This window comes from Diospyros lotus, chromosome 2 (assembly GCF_014633365.1).
Source record: "Diospyros lotus cultivar Yz01 chromosome 2, ASM1463336v1, whole genome shotgun sequence".
In the NCBI taxonomy this organism is placed as follows: domain Eukaryota; kingdom Viridiplantae; phylum Streptophyta; class Magnoliopsida; order Ericales; family Ebenaceae; genus Diospyros; species Diospyros lotus.
In genome coordinates, this window is record NC_068339.1 from 8,710,021 (window position 1) to 8,736,928 (window position 26,908).

Genomic DNA, 26,908 nt, shown 5'->3' on the forward strand with positions numbered 1-26,908 from the left:
TCTTTTCTGTTGATATTTTGGTCATAATTGCAGTATCTGGACACACATATATCACTGTCAAGTCTGTCATGTATATCATGATAGAAGTTGAGAACTGATATGTTGCCCGCGTCGGGCAAGACGCGGGCCCCCCCCACCCCCCCCCCCCCCCAAATTTCACCCACATACATACATATATATAATTTTAAAATATTACCACAAATTATTATCTAAATAAATTGTTAGTTCTGGTGTTGTCAGTTAGAGTTATAGTTACAATTATATTTATTTTAATAATTATAATTATAACTATAATTAATAATTTATTTATATCTTTAATCAAAATAAAATTTATACTTAATTTATATTTTTTTAATTATATTTATCAAATAAAGATGTAACCAAATTAAACAAATTATTCAAAGGGGCTTGACGAGATTTAATTGAGAGAAGGCAAAATGAAAATTTAATTAAAGAGAGATTTTAAATTTTTTACTGGCTGAGTTACGTTAGTATCGGACAACATAAATAGTTTAATATTTTTAATTTTTTAATCTGTTCGATTTGTACATTTATTCGATTGAGTTGGTTTAATTTTTTAAAAAATAATTTATTCAATTTAAATAATTTGATCAATTTGATTATATTTATATATAATTGGACAGATTATAATTAATAATTTATTTAAATAAAAATTTATAACAATATTTAAAAAAATATAAAATTTGGTGAGAGGGGATGAAACTGGGGGGGCGGTCCAGGAACATAAGAATGTCCAGGCAACATATTAATTATTTATATATATATATATATATATACTTATTTAAGAAGAGACAATTGATATGTTATCTGGGTGGCCATTCGCCATTCCTCAATTATCTCCATATATACATATATATATATAAATAATTTTATATTTTTTAAAATATTATTATAAATTATAAATTATTAGTTTTGATGTATTTTGTTAAATATGGATGTAATCAAATCAATAGAATTATTTAAATTAAATAAATTGATTTTTTTTTAATCTTAATTAACTCAATTGAATGGATGATTAAATTAAATAAATAAAAATATTAAACTATTTATATTATTCAATACTGACCTAATTCATCATTTAGCCCCCTTTAATTAAATCACATCAATATTTTTTAAATAATTTAATCGATTCGAATATAGTTTTATTAAAAATATAAAGTGAGTGTAATTAAAAAATAAATAAATTATTAATTATAATTATAATTATTAAAGTAACTGTAATTATAACTATAACTCTAAGCGAAGGTACTAGAATTAATAATTTATAATAATATTTAAAAAAATATTTTCATGTATGTATGTACGTGGGGGAGGGGGGTGAAATTGGGCAGTGGTGAGGGAGGCCCGCGTCTGCCAGCCAACATAAGAATGGCCGACACGTGCAACATTGGATTGGATGAAAGTTATGCTTTCAGGGTCTGTAAGTGTACTCAATTATTAAATTTTGATGCAACTTAAAAGATGCGTCTTTTGCCCCCTCCTTTCTCTTTCTTTTTCTTTTTGACTTGCGCGGTTGTCAGTGTTTTCTTTATCCATTAGTCATGTTTGTGTTCTCTACCTTCGTTATGAAGCAACCGTACGGATTTCAAACATGCAAGTTCAAATTTAATTGCTAAATCTTAATCCTCATATTTTATTAAAGTTCAATCCGTTCTCTTAATTAGAATTATATTCATCTAATTTTGTTTTTCATGCTCATCCTATCTTTAATTCGTTAATTAGTTAGAATAGATATTTTAAATTGTTAGAATATTTTAAATTTTTTATTTTTTATTTAATCTCATATAATTTAATAATTTTATTAGATAATTATGATACAACCTAATCAAAAGATAATTGACAGAACTCTAAGTCTAATATAACACTGTAAATGGGTAAATTATATTATAGTGACATTTGTTATATTCATATTTTTAATCATTTTAGTATTTTTTATATATTATCATGATAATATTTTTTTAATTATATTTGAGAAAATAGAATTCATGTTGCCTGATCTACCCGTATTGATATTCATAGTTGATTTCATTTCCTTTAATTTGCATTTGGAAAAAATATGTTTCATATTGATACTCATATTTGAATACTCGTCTTATCGTCTTATGTGACACTTTTAATGTTGAATGGTAGAATATAAAATATTTTAAGATGAGTAATCTGTTAGAACTCTATATTGTTAATTATGATAAAAGTTAGGGTGAGAATGGTCCATCCTTATTTGGTGAGAGTGGTTCCGCTTTGATGAAAGTTATGATAATTTTTGTGATAAATTTGAAATAATAAATGATAAACTATTCATTGTAAGATTTAGTAATCTCTACTGCACTCTACTATTTTTTTGGGATAGTGTGTGACTCTAAATTGGGGCTTGACATGTTTTTACACATTAAATCTCAATCCCAATGCCAGGGAAGAGAACCAGCCTGCCCTCAACTTTCATTTCATATTAAACCTTCCTTTTCTCTCCAAATTTTTGGTGTGGCTTCCTTTACGTCTATTATCCATTGCAGTGTTAAAAGAGTAGGACTCTTGGGATCATTTAAACTTAACATGGGTTGTTGGACTCTTTCAGTTTAAGGAATTTAGAGATTTGGAAAAACTAAAAGTCAAGAATTACTTAGTTGTACGTATACCCCAAAAGGTTGGGTAGTTAAGTATCAATATGTTTAGTTTTACACAATATAAACATAATTGAGATGAGAATATTATGGTAGATATATAAAGCAAGGAGTAATATTTTAAGTAATAGGGTTGGATTGATGTCTATTGAAGATGTGATGCAGCAAGGTAAGGTATGACCAGCAAGCCAGTAGATACATCGATGTGGTGATTAGATGAAAAATGTATGACCAGCAAGCCATTAGATACATCGATGTGGTGATTAGATGAAAATGGGGGTGTTTCTTGCAAAAGTGGAGGATTAAGATCAAAGAAAATATGGTGAAAAACTCTCAATATGATATAGAATATATGATTTTATAGTGGATATGGCTATGAATAAAGATGACTTTGTTTTATAGGTGACTCACTTATTGATCCTTTTTTGTTTTAAATTACTTATCTGTAGGCATATGGAATAAAGGAGGAAATCCAAGTCCAGGATTTGTTTATCGCTTTTATCTCCTGCGTCAAGCTGTGGTGATGTTGCTATTTAAGCCTTGATGGCAATGCGATTTTGATTTGATATTAACTAAATTATTAAATTATCCCCTGCGTGTCAGTCATTTTGTTTGGCACTCGGACCACCCAAGAGATTGACACATAACAAGCCCACGATACGAAGTAAAAAATAGTTTTCTATGACCAGTTAAGAACACGTGGCGACACGACAGAATAATCTAGAGTGAAATCCAAAAAATTTGAATTGAATCATATGACTTGTTCCAACTTGACTGCAATTCTCGGGAGCCACGCCCAACTGCCTCAGACTTTATCTCGGATACCCCATAACAATTTAGCCTACAAAAGGCATGGGGTCCTCACCGGATAGGGGAAGACTCTTCAGCTTTCACATTTTTTATTACCTGTATTAACTTTACTAACTTGAGCGTCAAAATCAATTTCGAGGAATCCTAGCCTTGGTGGTTTGTTGTCTTGTAGGCTACATTCCCAAGGTCAAACATGTTCAGATATTTGCAATTGTTGCTCCTCAATTAAAGTTTGTACTCTTTGCAACAAACACAGAGAAGCATTTGATGATGAGAGAGCCATCACAATCTCCATGCATCGCGGTTGCTGGTAGAGCCCCCGATCGTCGAAGGTCGAGGCTAGAGGCTCTTTAATAACGAGCAGTCGAACCCCCGATTGCCATTCGTCGGGGACTCCTTGAACCCCCTGACAGCCTGTAGTCGCGGACTTGCAGAAACCTCAACAAGCAGCAGTCGAGGGTTCGAGGAATTGGTTGAGCTGTCGTCAAATGTTTTATTTTTTTAATATTTTTTTTAAATATGAAAATTTTATTTTAAATATGTGAACTTTTTATTTTTTAAATGTCTGATATTTAAAAATAATTTTTAAATAATTTTTTTTATATTTAGAAATGTCTAATATTTAGAAAAATAAATAAATATTAAAATTTTCAATTTTTTGATTCTATTAATTTTATTTTTGGTAGGATTTTTCAGAAGTATGGCACGCGGGTTGGGGAAGCCTTGGGTTCCTTTACTGTGGGTGGTCAGGGAAGCCCGAGCTCCCCAACCCCTCGCAGTCAGGAACCCCGCCCATATTCGATCGAGGTCTGACGATCTCAATTCTGAGCATTTTCTCATAAGGAATTAAGCCAATGATATTGGTAATCCATTTCATTTATAAACCCAAAATTATAAATGAAATGGCATACCAGAACATCTATGAGCTATTGTTGTTGCTGTTCATTGTCATCTTATTCATAAAACTTTTTCTATGTCATTAACGTTTTTATATAATTATCTATTGTACAGAAAAAAGTAGAAAAGAATGAGAAAAAGATGAGAAATGGTTATAAGTGATCGGAGAAAGTTGTTACAAGTGATTGGAGAAATGGCTATGAAGAGTAAATAAGAAAAGAAGAAAAAATAACTATCATTAAGAGTAATAAATAATTTTTAATGTAGTTCAATTGAAGGATATTAAGTATGGATTATTGACAACAATAATGTGGGTTAGGATAGAATTTCTAGAGACACAAAGAGAGAGAAAAAGGGTGGAGAATCAGACCCTTAAGACATAGACCGAGTGATTAGATCAACAATATATCAATATTAATTTAATAGATAGTAATTTCAATTCTTACCCTCGGGAAGTGTAAAAAAACTCAACTTATAATTTACCTGATCTCAATTAATATAAAAAACATGAGACAGTCATCCCGGTGAGGGAACGAGGACCCCACCCCCTTTTCCTTGTTTTCATTGCACGCACATAAAAGTAGCAGCTCGGGGTTCGCTGAACCCAGACGTTGGTTTGGTGAGCCCCTTCTTTGTCTTCATCTCCTTTCTTTTTCTTCCGTGAGCGGGAAATTTCGAGAAAACCCAGTTACTTCTTCGCCGGAAAATTCTATAGAACTAGATAGATCTCGGCAACTCGACTTCGTATATCCACCGGAAGAACTAGCCATGGAGGACGCCTCCTGGGAAGCCCCCCTCCCTGCCGCCGTTGAATCCATGCTCCGGCAAATATGCGAGCAGCAGCGCCTTCCGATGCCGGACGCTCATATCCGTAGAATACTCGCCGAACTCGGCGAAGAAAGATCACTTTCTATCCTCCGGAAGATATCAACCCAGAAGATTTACAAGAGCCTGAGTGGTTTCATAATGCACTTGGCCAGGGAAGAAGATAGAGCTCCTACTGAACAGAGCGTTATTCAATCTCCTCCGGTTTGGAATTCCAACTGTCACCGAAGCCCCGTGAAATCACCTAGTATAGCTCTTCTTCTTTTCTCAGTTTTAGTTTCATGGGCATGCTCCGTTGCGTTTGGTGATTAAACGCTTGCTTTCATGGGTTCTGATCAGCCAGTTCTTGTCTTTTTCTGTCATATAGGTTTTGGATAATCTGACGATGAACTTCCTAATTGCAAATTTTATTATTATGTTCGAATCGAACCACAACACATGAGAATTTGAGTGGACTACTTCCCCTGCACCTCTTATTTTTCTCTTTCTGAACACTTTTTTGTACCCAAAAAAATGAGAGTTTTCAAGAAACCCAATTTAGCAAAAATATTTTTTTTCGAGTTATTATTGAGGCTTTCTTACTTTCTATCCATATATTTCTTGCTTTATAAATAAATTTTGAGTGTAGAGATTTACCTTTAGCATTTTTCTGTTGGAACAGATGGGTTTAGTTCTTGTTCACGAATTCCGAAAGGTCCGATGCATTCACCTTATTCCAGTTCAGACACGGCAAACACTCCGAATCTTAGTTTCCAGACATTGGCACTCAGTGAATTAGAGTTCAGAAAAGCATTCTTGTTACTAAGTTACTTTGGGAGGTAATTTTGATGATCCATTGATCATTGTGGTCTATTATTTTGCACCAGGCTTAGTTCTGTTTCTTTCTTTCTTTTTTTTATTTCCTGCAGGAACAAGCTTGAGAATCACGTGTCGGCCAATGACATCCTGAGTTTGAAAGACCTCCCCATGTTCACATTTGAGTCAAAAGTCTGGGATGCGTATGGTCGCAAGTTTTGTGAAGAAGCAGACCGTAGGAAGGTGATGCGACGCCATTATGTTGATAACAATATTCTGTCCGACAACTCAATCCCTTGCATCTTCATAGTTTGTCAAAACTCAAATGTCTCTTGAGTCATTTATTTGTTTTGTCTTCCATTCACGGACCAGACCTAATTACCGATGGAATCTATTTTTTGTAGGGAATTCGTATTTCTATATTCTCTATCTAGCATAATTATCAGTATTATGTTATGAACTGCAGTAAGTCTCTTCTGTTGATATTTTGGTCTTAATTACAGTATCTGGACTGGGATTCTGGAAGGACACACATATATCACTGTCATGTTTATCATGATGGAAGTTATGGTTTTAAGGTTTGTATGTATACTCAATTCTTAAATTTAGATGGAACTGAAGATGCGTCTTTCTGCCCCTTCTTTTTTTTTTTTTGACTTGTGCGGTTGTCAGTACTTTTTGTTTTATCCATTGGTCATGTTTGTATTCTTTACCTTCGTTATGAAGCAACCGTAGGGATTTCAACTATTTTCCTAGGCTAGATGGCCAAGTCAGAGGTAGCTATTGTTATTATGCGTTGTGCTAACGGCTTGACAGGTAGGTAAGTGCTTCTGGAGTAATACTGCAATTTGTACTTGTGTAGTCATATACTGGAATTCGTACATATGCGGATGCTGTTTTAAAATTGAAAATCTCTGGAATTTTATTATGTTATTTTTTGAATATTATCTTGAGTTTTTAAATTGTAAATCAATATGATTTACAATGACCAAAACGACAAAATGAGGATGGCTCAGTTTTTTGTTACTGAAGATTGCTTGATGTTGCTTTATATATATGACAATGAGTTCTTCCCACTTAGAGCGAGTTGGTCTTGATGATAACACTCAACTCAACTATCATTGACACAAGTATATAGCAGACGACAATAGATGGCCATTCAACCACTTTCTTTATGATTGGGTTATTGAGCCAGGCTACAAAACTCAAGGTTGAGTCTTTCTTAACAAGGGGAGAATGATGCAAAATTTGATTTATTTTAATTGTTGATTTAGATTCTTAGTTTCTATTTTTGAAAAGGTTTGTTTAATTTTTAGCTTTTTTTTTTCCACTAAGATTTGTTTGGAAATTTGATTTAACTTTTTAGTTAAACTTTGGCCTATATATAGGCATTAGTCGTGTGATCACTGAGGTGATTGATTCGGAATACAATTGCGATTTCTTCTTCTTGTTCTTCCTCTTCTTATTTTCTCTTCATCTCCAACTTTTTGCAATCTCTCTTGCTGTCGCACATCAGTATGCTATTGCTTTCTGAGTTTCAATTATGTTTGGCAATGTAGTGTTTAATATGTGTTCTTTCTTCGCACACGTCTGTCGATGGGACCTTATTACAAACTTCAGGATTTAATATATTTCTGAATGCTTTTATCACTAAATAGTGCAGCATGTCATTTTTGTTATTTGTAATCCTTTGCTCTCTCTCTCTCTCTCAGGGACCTTATTTAGGCACCTCACGAACTTTCCTACAAAGGGCATTAGGGGACGACAATGTATTGATTGTCAAGTTTGCCGAAGATGCTACTAGAGACTGTACTAGTAGCATGACTGATTCTAGTGGTTATGATGCTGCATTAAACAAGGTTGCTGAAGAAGGCATTCTTGTTGGTTTGAGGCATTATCAATTTTTTGGTAAAGTATTCTTTCATGATCCCGAGTCTATATCTGAGGCATCTTAGATTTTTTTCTTGCTGTGCTATCCTAATTATAATCATGTTTCTTCTGGTAGGAGAGTCATATGTTAGAGGTGAAATGGCCATAGATACTTATTATCTCCCCCCCCGAAATTTATTTTTGTAGCCTTGCAGTGCAGATTATTCAATACCTGAAGCATGAAGCCAGTCCATAAAATTTACATATTCTTATTTCTGATTTATTATTTATCACGGGAAGCATTGAAATGTTTGATTGCTTCTAAGTTTACTTGTGTGAATAAACAGACAGTTTTGAGTGGTAGCATTTTTAAATTTTTATGTGAGGCTTCTTGCATGTGAGGCTATGATTGTTCAGCATTCCATTAATTGTTATCCCCCCTCTCGACCCCTTTTCTTCCTCTAGTATAAGCAGCGTGTGATTATGATTCAAATTGGTGAAGTTACATTGTGCAAATTTTAATCATATCTTTGGACTGCTATTGATTTTTAATCAAAGCAACAACAAATATCTAGAGATGTTCATGGAAAAGTCAAATAGAGATTTTTTCAGTTTCTTTTTCCTTTTCTTTCTGTCCTTTTAAGTAATTTTTTATCCATAGAGATCATTTTGTTCGGCTTCTAGTTCTTCTTGATCATTCTTTTTCTTAGGAATTCTGTAGGTGGGGGGAGTTATTCTCACTTATCTAGATGGCCTTTGGAGAATGATCTTTTGCTTGTTCTCTTCCATTAAATTTATAGAGATGGCAGATTTTGAGCTATCAATAGCCATACTATTGTATTGCTGTCTGAAGCAGCTTGCAGCTTGATTGTTGTTACTATCTTTTCTCATCCTGCACGTTTAGCATGTATATTGGAACTAAATGTTGTCTTTTCTTAGATAGGATGTTGTCTGTTATATTATCAAAATGATAATTTTGTCTCTTCCAACAGAAACCAGGAAGCACACTATGCTTTACTTTTGTCCTATTTTATTCAGAGATCCCCACATGTTTCTTTGACTCTTGTTATTGCTCAGTTTTTAAAGATGGAGGTAAAGAGGAGAAGAAAAAAAACCCAACTTCGTCACCTGTAAAATGCTACTTTGTAAGGATGGAGTCTTTTGCCCCTTGTGATGAGAGAGTGCCATACATTTTGCATAAGAAGACAGTTCATGAAGCGAGGTGTCTTTTCATGCATGTGCACATGGTTTCCTCCCTCGCAAAATATATGGCTAGGTTGTGATACTATGACCTTTCTCTGCCATCCATTTGAGTGGCATTTTGCAATATTGAGCATTTTTACATTCAAGAATGCAGGCTGTCTCTAATTTTATCCAAGACAATAAAGCTTCAAGTGAATCTTTCTACTGTCCACATTGAAAGGATTGAAGATATCTTTTGTTATGTATGATCTGTAGTCTCTATTCTCCATTACCTTGTAAAAACTAGATTTTTCTTCTTTCATCCATCTCTCAGGCCAACTGGTTTTTGTGTGAATTGCAGGATGAAAATGGGATGATTGTTTGCAATGAAGAGGGAGAACCTCTGATACATACAGATGGGACAGGCTTTATTTCAGAAGATCTGGCCTTAAAGATTCCTAAGGATTTCTCAAGAGAGAAATATACTGATGAAGTGAATTTTGAGGTCAATACATTTGACTGACTTCACTGAGCATAAGTTTTACTTCAAAATACTTTCATTCAATAAATTTGTATAAAATGATATGACCTACCAAAAGAGATTCAGCAGGCTCCAATCCTATAATTGAATCTTCCCTTATGCACCCAGCATGGTGAATCCTATAATCTTCTGTATACTAGTGTCTAACAGAGATGGTACTTTTCGTCGACTTAACATCTAGCTTATCATCTTCCTGTAACTCGTCATGCATACAGATTTTGGCCTCGTATTTTACCAAAAGTAGACCAAGTGACTCCTCTTTGGTGACTCTCTTATTGGAAAATATAGTCTGAAAATATCAATAAATGTTTTTTTCGATATTGATGCCCATTTGTTGTCTAACTGCTATGAATGAGGCACTGCTTGCAGATTGTTTGGTTGCTTGTTATACATGCAATATGTAGAGAGAAAATTTCTCTGCTTTCTTTATTTTTTCTTTTGTCATAAACATACATAACTGCATCAGGAAGTAGCAGAGTCCAAACTCAAAACATAGGGCATCTTGCTGATGGTGAAATGACCTGATTTTACATATTAAATCTCAATTCTAATGCCAGGGAAGAGAGGCCACCCTGTCCTCAACTTTGAGTTCATATTAAACCTTCCTTCTCTCCCCAAATTCTTGGTGTGGCTTCCTTTACATCTATTATTCATTGCAGTGTTAAGAGTAGGACTCTTGGGATCATTTGAAGTTAACATACGTAGTTGGACTCTTTCAGTTCAATAAATTTAGAGATTTGGAAAAACTAAAAGTCAAGAATTACTTAGTTGTTTACCTCAAAATGTTGGGCAGTTAAGTACCAACATGTCCAGCTGTGCACAATATAAGCATAATTGAGATGAGGATGTTACGGTGGATATATGCCCATACAAGAAAAGACAAAACAATGAATGATATTATAAGTAATAAGATTGGATTGATCCCTATTGAAGGTATGATGCTGGAACGTATGATCAGCAAACCAGTAGATGCATCGATGAGGTGATTGGATGAAAATGGAGGGCGTTCGTAACAAAAGTGGGAGATTAAGACCTAAGAAAACACAGTGGAAAACCCTTATTATGACATAGGATATATGACTTTACAGTGGATATGGTCGTGGATAAAGATGACTATGGATAAAGATACTATGTGTCTAGAATTTATATAGCTGACTCACTTTTTAGGATCAAGTTTTGATCGTTTTTGTTTTAAATTACTTATCTGTAGGCATAAGGAAGAAAAGAGGAAATCCAAGTCCATGATTTGTTTTTGGCTTTTATCTCTCTTTCCTGTATAAACTCTGGTGATGTTGGTAGTTAAGCTTTGATGACAATGTAATTTATTTCTCTTTGCCTTTTTCCCTTGCTGTATTTTCTTCTCCGTTCTCTTTCTTCCTTTGTCTATTTTCTCAATGCATATGTTGTTGTAACTTACAATGAGAAAAAGGCTTGTTGTTAGGAAATTGCTTGCCTTACTTTTATATGTTGGTTCCTTTCCAGATTTTGAACTTGTGTTAGTATTGATGTGTGCTTAGACTGTAATATATAGGGTCTGATCAGTGGGCTTGAAAGCATATTTTTAGCTAGCTCTGCCACTTAGATTCTTGTTGGTGTAAGTTCCTGAAGGAGGATTTAAGATTTTAGATCTCACTTCATGATGGACTCTCATTTGGTTGTTTGCAGAGCTAGTATAGTTTTATTGGATGCCATTTTAAGGAGCTGTCTGAAAATGCCTAGGGAAATTTCCATTCCATTTCAGGTTTTCTAGAAAAAATAAAAAAATCTGGAAAAATATCGTCTTATTTGATTTGCTCACTCTGTGTTTATACATACATATGTGTCTATATATATATAGAGAGAGAGAGAGGGGGGGGGGGGGGGGGGAGATGTCAGATCAGGGCTTGGGGCAAGCTGAACCCAAATCTTGGTTTGGTGAGCCCTTTCTTTGTCTTCTCCTCTCTGCACACGCGCACACATATAGAGATAAAGTAGATCGGGGGGGGGGGGGTATACATATGGAGAGAGGAGGACAACGATGATGGATGGTGGTGGTTGGTGATGGCCTATGAGTGGAAGAAGACATTGGAATGGGGACAACACTATTGGAGGTGGTGGTCGCCAATCGAAGAGGTGAATTGATGAGATTGGGTGTCTTGAGTGAGGGAGGGAGGGAGGGAGGGAAATGTGTCGGTTGGGTGGGGTGAAACAAGAAAAGTGAAAGTAAACCCTTGGGGTTTTGAAATGCATCTTTATGAAACAGATTTTTTTCCCCCTTGGAAGATAAACTCTTTCCTTTTTTTTTTTTTTTTTTTAAATTTATTATGAAGCACATCTTGTGACTTTGAAATGGAAAGGGTGCAAACAAACACGGTGTCAAGAATTTCCAAACTGCCTGCAAATATTCCAATTCTTTTAACATGATATATGCATATATAAGCATTTAAATGCCAGGAATTCCATATAAAGAAAAGAAAATTTTAGGCAATGATAAGCTGCGACACTCATACGCACACCAAAAGAAAGGAAAAAAAAGAAAGAAAAAGAAACAATATATATAGCTTAATAGCTCCTTTTTTAGGTTTTGGTGAACTTGATGCTTGAATCAGAGAAAGGTCTTCATATCAATCAGCTGTACGAGTTTGTAATGCTATCAGAGATGGTGGTGGTTATGTCTTGTTGTGAGCATAAGTATCCTTTGGACTAGAATATATGGAATTTTTTGAAGTACTTGATGACATTTATGAATAATGATATTTAGTTCTCAATGATTGTTAAAACCAATGCAAGGGTGTACAGGGCATTTTGCCTAGTCAGCACAAAGGAGGACTATGTTTCATTGTTCTACATTTATACATGTGACGAAATGGTGGGCGCTTTACATCTCCCAAGTAAGGTTCATATACATTCTTGTTGAGTGAGAGCTTCAAGAAATAGAATTCTGTAGAACTGGTTTCTCTCATCTCTATTCCCATATATACAATTAAGAAATTGCAGTTGTATACCCTACCCAGGCAAAGGTAGAACTGAAATAATCGGTTCAACTTGTTTTTGTTTACATGATTAGAAGCCCAGTAATTTGCTGAAATTGTCCAAGACGTGTTCGCCAACTAATGCTTTCAAATTTACTTGTTTTAACTTACATATTGAATGTCATTAATTATGAACACCATGCCACCAATCCTAACTTGGTTAGGATAGGGTGCAGTTGATGATAATGATGATGAGGTGTTTTAAATTTGTCAGGAAAAACCATGTTTGATGGGTGCTACAAGCTACAAGAATTGCATGCTTCCCCAAGCTGCAAGTTGAAAATATTCTTTATATCCTTTCTGGTGGTTGTTTTCCACCTTGTTTCCATGATTTTGTTGGGATGCTGAAATTTGTGCTCTAATTCTATGCTTACATATTGTTTTTCCTTTGTATTATAGTTGCATAAGTGAATTTGCAGTTTGTGTTGCACTTTTTAATATACAGAGAAATTTGCAAAGACGATGTTAGAGAGAGAGAGAGAGATCTGTTGTTTTAGCATGTCTTCACCTTGAAGGGGTGTAAAAGGTTTGTTGTTTATGCTTTATAAGAATAAATCAGATCTTCTATGCCTTGTGGTATAATGTGTGGATGTGTACCTGAATCATCTAATGCAGCTGTGATGGCACTCGCTGTCTTTTTGCATTTTTCTGCATTTATTGTTTGTTTTCATGTTATGCTTAGTTATATTTAGTTATTTACTAAATATCTTGCTTTCCTTATCTGACTTTTAAAACTTTGCATCTTTAGGGATTTCTTGATCATCTCAATTGTGCTGAGGAATCATCAGAACTGAGAGGGTCAGAAGTTTACACAAGAGATCCGGTAGTTGTCTTTAACACATGTTGATAATATATTTATTAATGTTGTACAATTCCAACTCTTCACTATAAATTTTTTGGGATGACTTGTTCCTGTTTTCCCTAGCCTTTGCTTATGCAAGTCCGACTGTTCTACAATGGATGCGCTGTGAAGGGGACCCTTCTTCTCAACAGAAAGGTTTTTTTATTGTCAGTTTTATTGAAGTATATTTAGTTCTGGTAGACGTATGTGTGTGTGTGTGTCTATACATTAAAATTCTGGCATTACCCCTGGTGTTGAGCCCTATCGAGCCCTATCTTAAATATGAGTTAGGTCTAAAGACCAGTTGGTATTTGCTTATACTAGGGTGCCAGAACACTTCCTTACCTTTTTGTTTCCTTTCAATATGTTTATACAATCATTTTGTTAAACTATAAATTCATATAAGTATGCACCTAGTTTACTTGTGAATAGATTTGTCCTGGAGTAAGTTTTAAGGTTGCTTAAAATTACTTCATACCGAACAAAACCCTAAATTATAATTATTTCAAGAAAAACCAAGAAAATTGCTAAACTTTGCTGAAATTGGGCCTCTATATTATAACTTGAATTAAGCATTCAAATGGATAGTACAATCAAATATCAAGTTGGCAGTCCCATCAGCTGTGCTCTTTCATTCTAGAGGTTAAAAAGAAACCTTTTCTTCCATTAGTTATTCTCCTGTTTTGTTGAATTATCTAATGCACTAGGAAATTTTATGTTCTTGTGATTACACTCTTGCAAATGAAAATTTTAAACAGATGGATGAACAATTCAAAATGGTTGCTGGCTAGTATGATTTGACAGTTTTTTTCGTTCTTACAGTCCCTTATCATTTGGCCCCCAGAGGACAAGAATCCCGCCCAAATTAAGCCTGCCTTCTTCTAAGCCACCTGTGCTGAAAAACAAAAAACTCTTTTGCTCCACTCCATTTTGTTCAATCCCTATTTTGGATCTATGTCCTGTTACCATAATCTTGTTGCATGCACGGTATAGATTATTACTTTACTTAAATTTTGCACCCACTTCACATGAACCTGGCTATTGTACATGAAAGTGAAATCAAATGATTCCCACAGTATATGGTGTTCACTAAATCATACAATGATGTATGAAATATGAATGAGACCAGGCAATAGAACCAAGAAGATTAATCAAGTGCATGCTTGCAGACATTAATCTTAGGATGAGCTAAATGTCAATATATATGGAGTGAAGAGCTGAGGTGAGCTTGACTGGTTATGTTGAAACCCATAAACTGTAGTGGGGAAAATTGTACCTTATTTAAGGTTTGGAAATTTATTTTTGCCAAGGCCAAATGAGAGTTTTTGTAGTATTTGTTTTCTTGATGGTTGTGTTGTTTCTCTTACAATCTTATGTGCACTTTTTTAATTACAGACTTAATTTCTAGACTATTTTTCTGAAGTTGACAGTCCTATCTAAAATATTTGTAGCTTCCAGAAAGAACAATTTTGGTTAGGCCCTCAATGATAAAGGTTAATCCAGACTCCAGCCTTTCCACTGCAGAAACATTTAACTCGCTGGAGATAGTTCGGATTAGGTATCTTTTACTCTTGTGGTTAATTTGAGTTTCTACCATGATCATGAATAATTCATATGGAACCTGTGCAATGTTTCCAAATCAGTTTAGATATTGCCACTAGGCCCTCCTTTAAGACCACCAAGTACCTATTACAAGAAAAATCTATAGAGAATGAAAGGGACAGTGGGGGGAACAAAATTTCCTCTGTCCCTTCTGATTTCTGGGTATTTATGAGAGAAGCTACTATGCTGTGGCTGGCAAAAGTCTGATTATTTAACATTGCCCATCAAGGCAAGGCAACATGAAATTGGTCTCTGGAGGTCAACTTGAAATTTCTCTGTTCATCTGAAATTTGAGTGGGCTAGAACAGTAAAATTTTGTGCTAGGAATATATTCTGTAACAATTTTGGGGTGATTATGAAATTCTTGCACTTCCACTTGCATAATATGAATGAATTTGCTGTATGGTTTTTTTAATGGCATGTATTTTATGCCATTCATAATCAAATTATGACATTTAATATTAGTTGATGGTCAAAATTGTTGTTACAGAAGATGCTTGTCTTATTCTCAGATATGATGTCATCTGCCCCTTATCAAATTGACAAGTTCTTTTGGGCTTAATTTTATATGCCAACTGCATAATTGGGTAATAAAATACCAAGAATTCGTTTATAGCCTGGCATATTTTCTTTATTATTTGACTTTGCTTAGATAAATTAGTATTATTAATATCTGGCATTTTTTATAACTTCATACCTTGCTTGATGGTACTGGTAACTTATATCATCTACAAGTGGCATTTAAAATAATTTGTCATCTTTGCATCGCTTGTGTAGATAAATGTACTAAATCTTAGAATTGCCATTGACTTGATTTGAAGAGCAAAGATATCAAACTTTACTTCTGGATAGAGGTTCAAAATGGCTTTAGAAGGTGGTCAAGCATTATGAACCATTCAGAGAGAGAGAGATCATGCATTCAGTAAATACTTTTAGGTTTGGATTGGTCTGACATTTTCAGCTTTCATTTTATTATCTTCCAGCCACAAACCAAGGAAAGCATATCTGTCAAAGACCTTGATTGCACTCCTTAGCTATGGAGGGGTCCCTAAAGAATACTTTTTGGGTGTATTGGAAAACGCTTTGAATGATGCTCGAAGTGTTTTCTCCAATAAGCGTGCCGCATTAAGAGGTATTTTTGAAAGCCTTTTTGCTACTGTGAGGTGGTTGTAAATGTGATCCTTTCATGCTCTTCATGGGACCATATTAATTGTTTCTTTTCCTGTATTATTTGGAGATTTTCTTATTTATATCTATTGACAACCTTGTTTTAATTTTTGATTTTCTTCTGCTTGTTCCTGACATTTTACTACCATCTCCAGAAAGTGATCCATGCCATCAACTCTTGTGTAATTTTGCATATTATCTTTTGGCTTCCATCTTCTCCATGTTGGACGCTTCTGAGTAGCAACTGTTGTCTTTCTTCATGCAGTTGCACTGAACCATGGAGAAATAGATAATGAGTTTTCTGTGGCAAGGATGATTTTATCTGGAATTCCTCTGAATGAACCAAGCTTGCAACATCAGTTATCCACGTTGGCAAACGGTGAAAAAAAGGGTCTTAAAACAGGAAGACTTCCTATCAGTGAAAGTTTTTACTTGATGGGCACAGCTGATCCTACAGGAGTGTTGAATGCTGACGAAGTTTGTGTTATTCTGTATGTTGTGATGTTTCTAGCGCTTATTACCCTGTGGCATTTGGTTGAGTAAATTATCTAATGGTAATAAGAGGTTGAGACAGCTAAACATTGCATTTTTAAAGTATAGATTGCAGAAGATGAGGCATTACAAATCATTTTCCACCAAAATTTCACAGTAATAAAGTTAAAACTGTGTAATTTTTAATGTTTTTTTTAAGTTTTAATTTTTAATGTTAGTATGTAAAGAGTTCTGAAAAAATTAGATGATATCTATTTATTTATTTATTTTTATTCTGATGAGATTTGCAGAGGTAATGGTCAAATTTCAGGGAAGGTATTAGTATACAGGAACCCTGGTCTTCATTTTGGAGACGTTCATGTTTTGAATGCGGTCTATATAAGGGACTTGGAAGCTTTTATTGGAAATGCTAAATATGCTATATTCTTCTCGACCAAGGGCCAGAGATCAGCAGCAACCGAAATTGCTAATGGTGATTTTGATGGGGATACTTACTGGGTCTCCAGGAATCCTGAGGTTCATGCTTGTACCCCATGCCTTTTCTTCTAACCTTTGTTTTCTTTTCTCTACTTTTTCATTCTCTCTTTTTCTCTTTCCATGTCTCATCTTAGTTGAAAATTTCTACTACGATGCCGAGCTCTAGATCTTCTCAGCTAATTGGTGGTAAGACATGATGATGCAGTTTGATCATAATAGATTGATGAATATTGGGGCTATTTTGAAATAGAGGCTCTATTAGGGCAGCTTGCTGCTGTCCTGTGATATTGTCTGTTTTAGAATGATGCCAGAATAGTGAATTCTTGGATTCCTACGACCATCTCAGGAGGGAGGAAAGTCCTATGAAATCCTTAGATTTCCATGTTTTAGCGTGAAATCTTATTGAAGTTAAGTACGAAGTTTAAAAGATTTGATTTTGTCATCTTACTTTCCTTTTAAATCTTTCAAATTTCACTAAATACTTGATTTTGAGTAATATATAAGGTAGTGTTCTTTTTGTGTTTCAATTTTGATTTTTGAATTTTGAATTCATTTTTAGTTTTGTGTTTTTAAGTGTCTATTTTGAGATTGTTGAAAATGCATTTTTTTTGCCATTCTGAAAAACTATTTCTCAAAACAAAAAACTCAAAAATGCCTTTACTTTGGAATTTTGAGAAAAATTATTTTATGATATTTTATTCAATGAATTTGATTATTTAGTAAATTGAAACAGTTTAATGCTAGTATATTATTAAGTAATATATACATTTTGAAGTTGGTGAATCTTGCAATATTTTTTTTTCTATTACAAAAATAAAATACAAACAAAAAAAAATTAATTTCCAATGGCTAGATTGTGCTGGATCTAAAAATTAATTTCCAGACTTCCACCCACCACCGACCGGTGATTCCAACGATTGGGACCGACCATCGGCTACGTACCCAAAAATGGGTTAGATTTGACGGTTAGATTTTTGTATATCTAACTTTTAATTTTCGGCCCACACACCCCCACGAATATATACATATATATATATATATATATACACAGCAGTAGGAATAAACAGAGAGAGAAGATTTGGACAGAGAGGTCAGAAAAGATGATGAGGCAGTGGCTGAAAATCGCTGAGGAGGCGGAGATGTAGTGGTTGTGGCCCTCCACAGTGGTCGAGCGTAGTGAAGGAGGCAGTGGTCAGGTCTCAGCGGTGGTTATCGAGCGGCAATGGTGACATAGACGTGATGATCGAAAAGGCCTTGGCCGTTAATGGCAACGGCAGTGGCTGGCAGCCTGGAGAACGGAGAGGACGAGGAGATGGTGGAGTAGGCAGTGAGTGAGCACGCGTGCGCGCACACACACACAGAAGCTGTCTGTTTTCCGTGTTTTGGGATTTTTCAGCATGTTTTGGCTGAAAACACTCAAAATAACTTTTTGTTATTGAGTTTTCTTTACAAAATTTTTTCTTGTTTTCGAAAATACGTTTTTTAAAACATGAAAGTAACACATTTTCATTATTTTGGAAAACTAAAAACGGCCTGAAAATGATGGGAACCCAAAGAAAACTCTCAGAGATTGGATTCAAATTCGCCAACTACGGCATTCGAGAGGCCCTTAACTCTCCCTAAGACTCGATACAAAATTCTTCTCTTCCTCCAACTTCCCCCCCATATTCTCCTCCCTCCCCCTCAACCGAATTCTGTTACTCAGTTGCTGGGTTGTTACACCACCCAGCGATTTCCCCCCTTTACCCCCCACGCACATGGTTGGCTGTTATGCCAGCCAGCCCATTTACACCCCTGGCCCTTGGACCTTCTTTCATAAGTCAAGTGAATTGGGAGCCTATCAGAAAACAACAAAGAGAACAAGCCCTAACATTTTGTGTTCTATGAATCCAGAACCTCATGTTTATCATGCATGTATTTTGGTTATACAGGTGCTCTGAATCAGTAGCCTATAGTTGGCAGCAGCATTGTGCTGGGTCTGCTGACTGCCATGTATTTACTAAGTTATTGTCCATTCTTTCCATTAATGGGCATATTGAATAAGCAAAAAAGTTCATTTCAAGTTTAAGCCCAATTTGTTTTACCTTGTTATTGTATACATGTGTTCACATACATGCATCCACCATTTGATATGGGGAAAAAAGTGCTCAGTACTCCAAGGTTTGGACAAAAAGCCAGCAGTATTCCTGCAGTTCTGAAAATAACATTGACCTCCCTTGACTTTACTTCCCTTGACCTCCCATATGCCGTGTGCTGGTAATCACATAATTCTTGATCATTGTTTAATTATAGCTAAGACTTGCTTCTTTTGTTTTTAAGTGCATCTTATTCTCCTTTATGTAATATTTCCATATGTCTATGGTGCATTTTCTCAAGTTTTCAAACCTTTCCTAATCCCACCTTCTTCTTGTTAATCTTTCCCATGGGTCTTCACTGGTTTTAAGTGGTCAATTCTGCATTTGGTGCTTCTTTAAATGCTGACGATAGATAATTGTTGAACATAAGCCTAAGACATATACGTTTTAGCTGAGTTTTCTCTAAACTTGTATAATGTGAATTTCTTCATAAATTGAACATCTTTTGTTGTATTCTTCAGCTGCTGAATTGTTTCAAAGCAAGTAAACCTTGGAGACGTATATATTCAACACCAAGTGCATCTAGTAGAAGGCCTAGTGAGCTTTCACTTGAGGACTTAGAACGTGAGCTCTTTCAGATGTTCAAAAGAGCAAGATTTCAGCAAAGGTGTGGAAACACTGCTCATATGTCTCAATATTTTAATTGTGTAACTGGAATTATGTCTGATGCTTATATTATTGGTTGTGGCTGAAGTGTATAACTATGTGTCAAGCTACCCTTATGCTTTGTTTCAGCTATGTTCGCATCCTACCTTGTCGTTTTGAGGCCTTTGACTTTTCAAATGTCATGACCTGGCTACGTATAAACTTAAGTAGGTCTCTAGAGAGAATGGTTGCTCATCTAAAAAGAAATGGAGATGGATGATAAGAAGCAGAGCCCAAGAATCAATTGATGAGATAGTGAAGAGAATGTTCAAGAAAAATAAGTTAGAAAAAGATTGCATTGTGGAAGGTTGGGCAATCTTTTGTGGAATGAGATGAGTGCTATAATTCAAAACACAACAAAAATTATTCTGGGAAAGTCAAAACGGAAAAGTTTCAAACCAAAAAGAGTTATGGAGTTAGGAGCAGTGTAGTCAAAGGCAAGAGAGGTGCTTGGGCGACGGAAGGTGTAATGGAAGTGCCTTGCCTACTGCCAGCCAAGACACCTTAACTCTTCCTGCCTAGGTGAGTGCCTCCGATGAGGCGTTGAGCGCCTGAGGTCAACACCTAGGCTGTGACCAAGGAAAAACAAGAAATAGGAAAAAGAAAATGAATGGTTGTTGCGTATGAAAGTCAGAGAAGCCATGTGAACTAAAAATCTAATAGAAAGAGGAAAAAGGGGAAATCAAGTAGAGAAAAGCTTACACAAACTTGTTTCTCTGCTGCAACATAAAGCACTGTCACTTTCTTTCAATTTCTCCGTTGTTTCTTTTCGACAGCTGTAATGGAGATAATCACACAGATATAGGCGAGTTTGAAGTTGTATTTTTGTTAATGGGCATGAAAATAGATGGGAGAAGAGGCATTTTGTGGTTAACGAAATTATTCAATGTGATTCTTAAATCTAGCACCGATGGAGGAGAGTTGTGTTAGGCAGCCAACAATCTACGGAAAGATCATTAGATCAAACAACATGAATTCTAGACAGATTAATATGGGGATGTTACTTTGGATGTGACTATATAAGAAAGTAGATAATTGAAAATGAGGTTATACACCACAAGGTTGTAAGGACTCTTATTGGAAATAAGATGCTTGAGACACTTTTAATGTTTTGGTCGTGTGAGAGTTAGACCAAAGAGATATTTTAAGGAGAGTGGATTAAATGTAAAAAGTTATTGGCGAAAGAGGTAGAGAAAGGCCAAGAAAAAGTTGATAGGTAACTCTTTAGCATGATGTGCAATATGCTTAAGAGTCGCTTTTTCACTTCTTTAATTTTATGTCTAATGGCTTACAGTTGTTTTTGAGATTCATATATCTATCTATCTATCTATCTATATATATATATATATATTTTTAAAGTCTAGACCTGCTCCTTTGTGACTGGAAGGTCAAGGGTTAGAGTTCTTAAATAACCTCTCTGCAAGGGAAGGATAGGGCTGTTATCCTAAAATGACCCTTTGCACTACAAATAAATCTATTGTTTAAGCTAGGGGTGCTTTTGAAATTTAAATTAGGAACTTCTTTTTAGTTTTTACTGATGATTTTACTGAAAAGAAAATAAAACATGAGGTCATGGTATTGAGCGTTGAGCTTTTGCACAGCTGCTTGTTGTGGGATGACTGTATTAAGCTTGAAAATGTTCTTTATTACAATATTGACACATCTCATCCTGTTCTTAGATGGAACAGGAATCAAGTTTTGTTTTCTTAAACTACCCCTAGTATGTGGTTGGATACTCTGTTCTCTATGCTATCTCAGATCAGGTTGAGATAAATCTAGATTATGTGATAGACTCTTTTTGGTGGTGTTGCCTCTGTTAAATTGTTAACCACCATCTCATCTTTGTATGATTTTCACTCTGAACTGCCTCAAGTGTCCATAAAAGTAGCTTGTACATATTCTTTTAAGCAAACCTGTGCTGTGAATTTTCCTTTAATAACTTCATAACTAACTAAACAGTTTATCCTCGCAGCCAAAAAAGAAAAAAAGCTAAACTGTTTATCCATGTTGCTGATGTTTTCAAGTTTTTTCTGGTTTTCCAGCAAGAATATGGCTGTTGCTGCTGATAGTTGGCTGGCCTTTATGGATCGGCTTCTTGTGTTGGGGGTTGGTGGATCTGATGAGAGGGAACGAATGAAAGAATCAATGCAAAAATTGATTGATATATATTATGACGCTTTAGATGCTCCAAAAAGTGGCAAAAAGGTTAGTTTTAAAATTCTATGCACCTGGATGAATATCTGCAATTTAGATGTTTTAATAGTCTAGGTTGAAGTTTAAATTTTTCAGTTCTGGTGCACTTTAGATGTATCAATTCTTCTGCTACTTTGCGTAGTCAGGCACCTATAACTGCACTGGTCTTCTCTTTTGAGCTATTTGTGGATTTAAAGGCTCTTGCTTTTATGGTTGATAAATCAGAAGTTAATGCTAGCCAGCAATCACCTGCTGAAAATGATTGTCAAGACTATGTGCTTATGGTTCTTATCTTTCTCAGTTTAGTCTGGAATTTGGAGTTACGGTTTTGTTGATGAGCTTCTGAATTTCAGTTTTGATGGTGAATTGATGATATGCATTGGTGTTTTGTTGAATTTCAGTGGAGGGTGAGCATGTCTGCCATCAGCAGAATCCAGGGGTAAAATAGTCTTTTTGTCCAATTTTTTTAACGGCAAAGAATGCAGTGGTAGTCAGTGCCCTTTTACCAAAACCTGAGAGGTGCCAAGTGGAATTTACCCTTATATTTATGTGCATATATATCTCTGTATCTGTGCAAGGTATTACTATGGCGATCCATATATGACTCATGTTCACCCCAAAAGGGTGGGCTTGGTGTGGGGGTGGGTTTAGGTATAATTTGCAGTAGTTAGTTACAGGAATCTTCAATATCAGACGATTGGTTTAGCTATCATCTTGATGCCTGCAGGTCTTGCTCTTATCTCCATGTTTTTCTTTGGAATGCAGGTTGTAGTCCCAGAAGAATTAAAGGCAGCGAAGTATCCGCATTATATGGAACGGGGCAACCAGTATCGCTCTACATCTGTTTTAGGACTTATTTATGATGCAGTAAAGTTATTTGAATCTGAAGATGTCATGGCAGAAGGTGAGAATTTCTGTTCCATTAATCAGCTTGCATTTATTTTCTTTCTTTTCTCCGATGGCAGAGTTATACAGCTAGATATGCTAGTAATGGTCTAGATAACGAGAACAGCCTAAGTGTGCATTAGGGCACGAAAATGATTTACACATTGCATTCGTGGGATTATTTCCAGCTTCGTATTATTTTTTTTTAATGCCCATAATAGAGCAAAGGTAACACTGCAACATTATTGAGTCGCACATTTGTGGTCATTAATGCCTTGTAGACGAAGAAATCTGGATGTTGCCTTGTTTCGAGGTTGAAATTCCACTAGCCTCCGAGAACTTGTGGGCGAAGAGGTACTGTGGCTACAGGCATGAAATGGCTGATGCATTGAAGTCAAACGCCGAAACAAAGAATGACGCAGCAGACGCCGTCATCAAGAAATATAAACAGGTACAACTCAGTACTATTGTTTAGTGTTTACAACTTAAAACATACCGAACTTCCAGGCATGCAGCAGCCAGCTTGTTGATTAAGATTTTGATTGGTTTAGCTGCTATATGATGCTCCGGGGTTTGAAGAAAGTCCAAGAAAGACCCAGGACATATACCATGAGGCCCTTGCTATATACCGAGTAACTTATGAGCATGCAAGGAGATGCCGAAATGTCAGATACTGTGGTTTTGCATGGAGAATCGCAGGCCAGGCTCTCTGCAAGCTGTATGCCACGAAGCAGAGCGAGAGGGCGATCGTTTGTTCGCCGTCAGTTCTGCGCGAGGTGTTCAACTGAAGAACTGTACTCTGCCTACATGCATCATGTAATCCGATTATTATACAATCGGATTGTCATCCGTAGATATGGAAGTTCTAATGTATATATATGCTCCTGTTCTAAGCAAGTTAGTTGTCCGATATTTTGTCGCATTGATGCCAGTCGCAGGCAGTTGTTTAACGAAAGATTCAAGCCAAAGTGAGTTAATCTTTTTCCATGTAATTGTACTCTTTTAGTGGGCCTTTTTGGTACAAGTCCCAAATCTGAATTGTTGAGATTACCATAATGACCTTGATGAAATGATATTTCAAGAGCATCGTCGTAATTTCAATAGTTTACCCATCATTTCGGCCTCTGATCTCAATACGTATAAAAATATTTTGTAAAAGAGTGGAATTTGAGAATTTGCAGAAAAAGAAAAGAAAGTAAAAAGAGAGAGAGAATGGTAAAGCTAAGTAAGGCCATCTCCAACGGACTGATTTTGCCGTTTTGCTGTCTCAAATCGGATTCGGACGATGCTTTTGTCACTCTAAAATGGTGTTTCACTGTTCATCAACAGTATTTTTGTAGTGAAAATTTTTATTCCTAAATTGGCCTCTCTTTCAATGTAGAAAAATATTATTCCCATTATGTTTCCTCTTAATTTTGTTTTTATTTTAGTATGTATATTTATTAATTTTGGTCTTAATTTGTGTATTATTTTTAATAACATAATAATTTAAAATTAAGTAAAAAGATTATAATTATTTAACAAGATAAAATAAATTATTCTATAAAACTTAGAAAGTTTAGAACAAATAATTCGTTAGTCAATCATGTGGTTTTAAGAAAAAATATTTTACAATAAAATAAGAGAGTTGTAGAAAAAATATATAAAGGGCATTAGGGGTTCAACAATCTAGATTTGCAATAGTCATAGGACTGTTATGCTTTTTGCAAAAAATATCTTACACGATATAATGACTACGTGCATCATTATGCACAACATGATTATGGAAGATAAACGTGATGTACGTTGAGATGGTCGCTGATGAAGACACCAAATTTTAATAATTTTTCACTTGACACCAAAAAGTCAAGGATAAAGAGACTTACATTGCACTTCGAAATGCATTGATTGAACATTTGTGGGAGGAATATACTAATTTTGAGAATTAAATGACACGATTAATTACATTTTTTGTTTGTAATATTTTTTTTAATTCAAGTAATCCCTTTTAAATCTTGTCGTGTTAAATTATAAATCTTATAGATTGCGATATTATGTATAATATAGTATATAATTTTTTAAATAAATGAATTATTTTATGTAAATATGTGTAAATTTTTTTTATATATTTAAGTCACAATTACATAAATAAATAAATAATTTTTTAAAATAAATTAATTACTATGAATTAAAGAAATAAGAAAAAAAAATAACACTTAAGGTGTGTTTGATTGCATTACCTAGAATTTAATTCTAGGTAATATTATCTAGAAAACAAAAATCACCCTACCCCTTGAAAAATGAATTCTATGGAAAGAAATTTTAAATGTTTGTACTATACATATTTTTTTATAGAAAAGTTAAGAGTATTTGATTATTTTTCATAAAAAATATGTAATAATTATATATTTTTTATAATAAATATGTACAATCAAATACACTTTAGTATAAAATTTAGTGTAATGGGCTGGGATTGACTTATTAAAATAATGAGAAAGTTACACTGTAGTGAAAAAATTGCCCCATTTTAAGGTTTGGGTGGGAGATGGTGTAATAAGGGAAGTCGGGTCAAAATAACAGAATGAGTTGTCATGTCTTCCACTAGGATTTTATTTTTATGCTTTATGCACGTTTTACATTGAAAATAGGAAAAAGCAGTTTTTACTTTTTATATTATTATTTTTTTAATGTAATAATAAATTTATTTATTAGAGAATTTATTCAAACTTTTAGATTTTGTCAAAAAGAAAAATGATTAAAGGGTGTCACTTTTCTTATGTAAATACTTTAATGTTTAAATTATATTTTTATTTTTAAAAAAGTGATTTTGCTATTTTATAGGTATAAGTGACTTTTTTTAAAAAAATAAGAGTTCTCTTATTTATAGAAGAATTTTAGAGTTGATAATATTTTAAAATTAATTAAAATTATAATTTATAATAAATAAATTATATCATCTACGAGATATTTGAAGTGATTTTTAAGTGTTAAAAGTTATTTATTTGTTCAAAAAATTTTTGTGAGAACACTTTATGGGAGAATCTTTGGAGGACTACTTTAGGAGAGTCTTTGGGAGGACTTTTAAGTCTTTCCAACCTCTTTGCTGTAGTTATCTTTAGTTTTTTTTTAATATTTACTCTCGTGGGTTTGGACTTTTGTTGGTGAGCTTTCAATCATGACACATCAAATTTTTTTTTTCTGCATTTTAGATTAATAGTCAAATGTTATCGTCACATGCATTATAATTATAAAATATTCTTTATCATATTAGGACTCAATAATAGGGTTCTTGGCCTATCCAAGTATTGTTATTTGGGTCTTTTTGATTGGCTTTCATGAAAGTGGTCATTTTTTATTCAAAATTTAGTTTTTGAGGTGTTTGATTGGTTAAATTTTTTATAAAAAAATAATTCTTAACTTGTGATCATGTGATATTTTTTTTTCACTTTTACTGGAATTAATTTTCTCTAGGGAGGGGTGTTAGATTTTATTTTTCATGAAAATAGAAAAATTCACCAACCATGGACGAGCAGTGAGCAACGACCATCGACCGTTGTGGCCAGTTGCCATTAGCGAACGATGGCAGCGGTGGCTAGTGACGATGATTATAACTGAATAACAAGCAATGAGCAGTGACCATCGGGCATGAGTAAATAGTGAGCAACGGCCATGGCCTTCGACCATGGGCCATGGGCGAGAAGTGACAACGACTATGCCATTGTGGCAGATTTTTTATGGGTATATATATATTTATGTGCATTATTTGATTTATTTTTTTGAATATTTTGTGTATGTATATTTGATTTATTTTTTGAATATACATATATTTAATTATTTTATATAGTTTATTATTGATTTGTGTATTTGATTATTGATTATCTCCATATATGTATGTAATTATTTCTATAAAAAATAATGATAAC

General features: G+C 34.5%; 1 protein-coding gene across 1 annotated transcript; it reads left to right on the top strand.

Moving 5' to 3' along the window:
- The first annotated feature begins 4,936 nt into the window (after positions 1-4,936).
- Positions 4,937-24,101, top strand: LOC127794114 (probable RNA-dependent RNA polymerase 5). The gene is made up of 19 exons (XM_052325015.1): positions 4,937-5,418; positions 5,833-5,989; positions 6,080-6,209; positions 6,470-6,544; positions 7,679-7,874; positions 8,913-9,111; positions 9,193-9,280; positions 9,379-9,522; positions 13,318-13,392; positions 13,495-13,566; positions 14,862-14,968; positions 15,996-16,144; positions 16,445-16,670; positions 16,962-17,187; positions 19,745-19,890; positions 21,971-22,133; positions 22,887-23,025; positions 23,288-23,457; positions 23,558-24,101. The coding sequence occupies exons 1-19, from the start codon at positions 5,115-5,117 to the stop codon at positions 23,792-23,794; spliced, it is 3,003 nt and encodes a 1,000-aa protein (XP_052180975.1). The 5' UTR covers positions 4,937-5,114; the 3' UTR covers positions 23,795-24,101.
- The last annotated feature ends 2,807 nt before the right edge of the window (positions 24,102-26,908 follow it).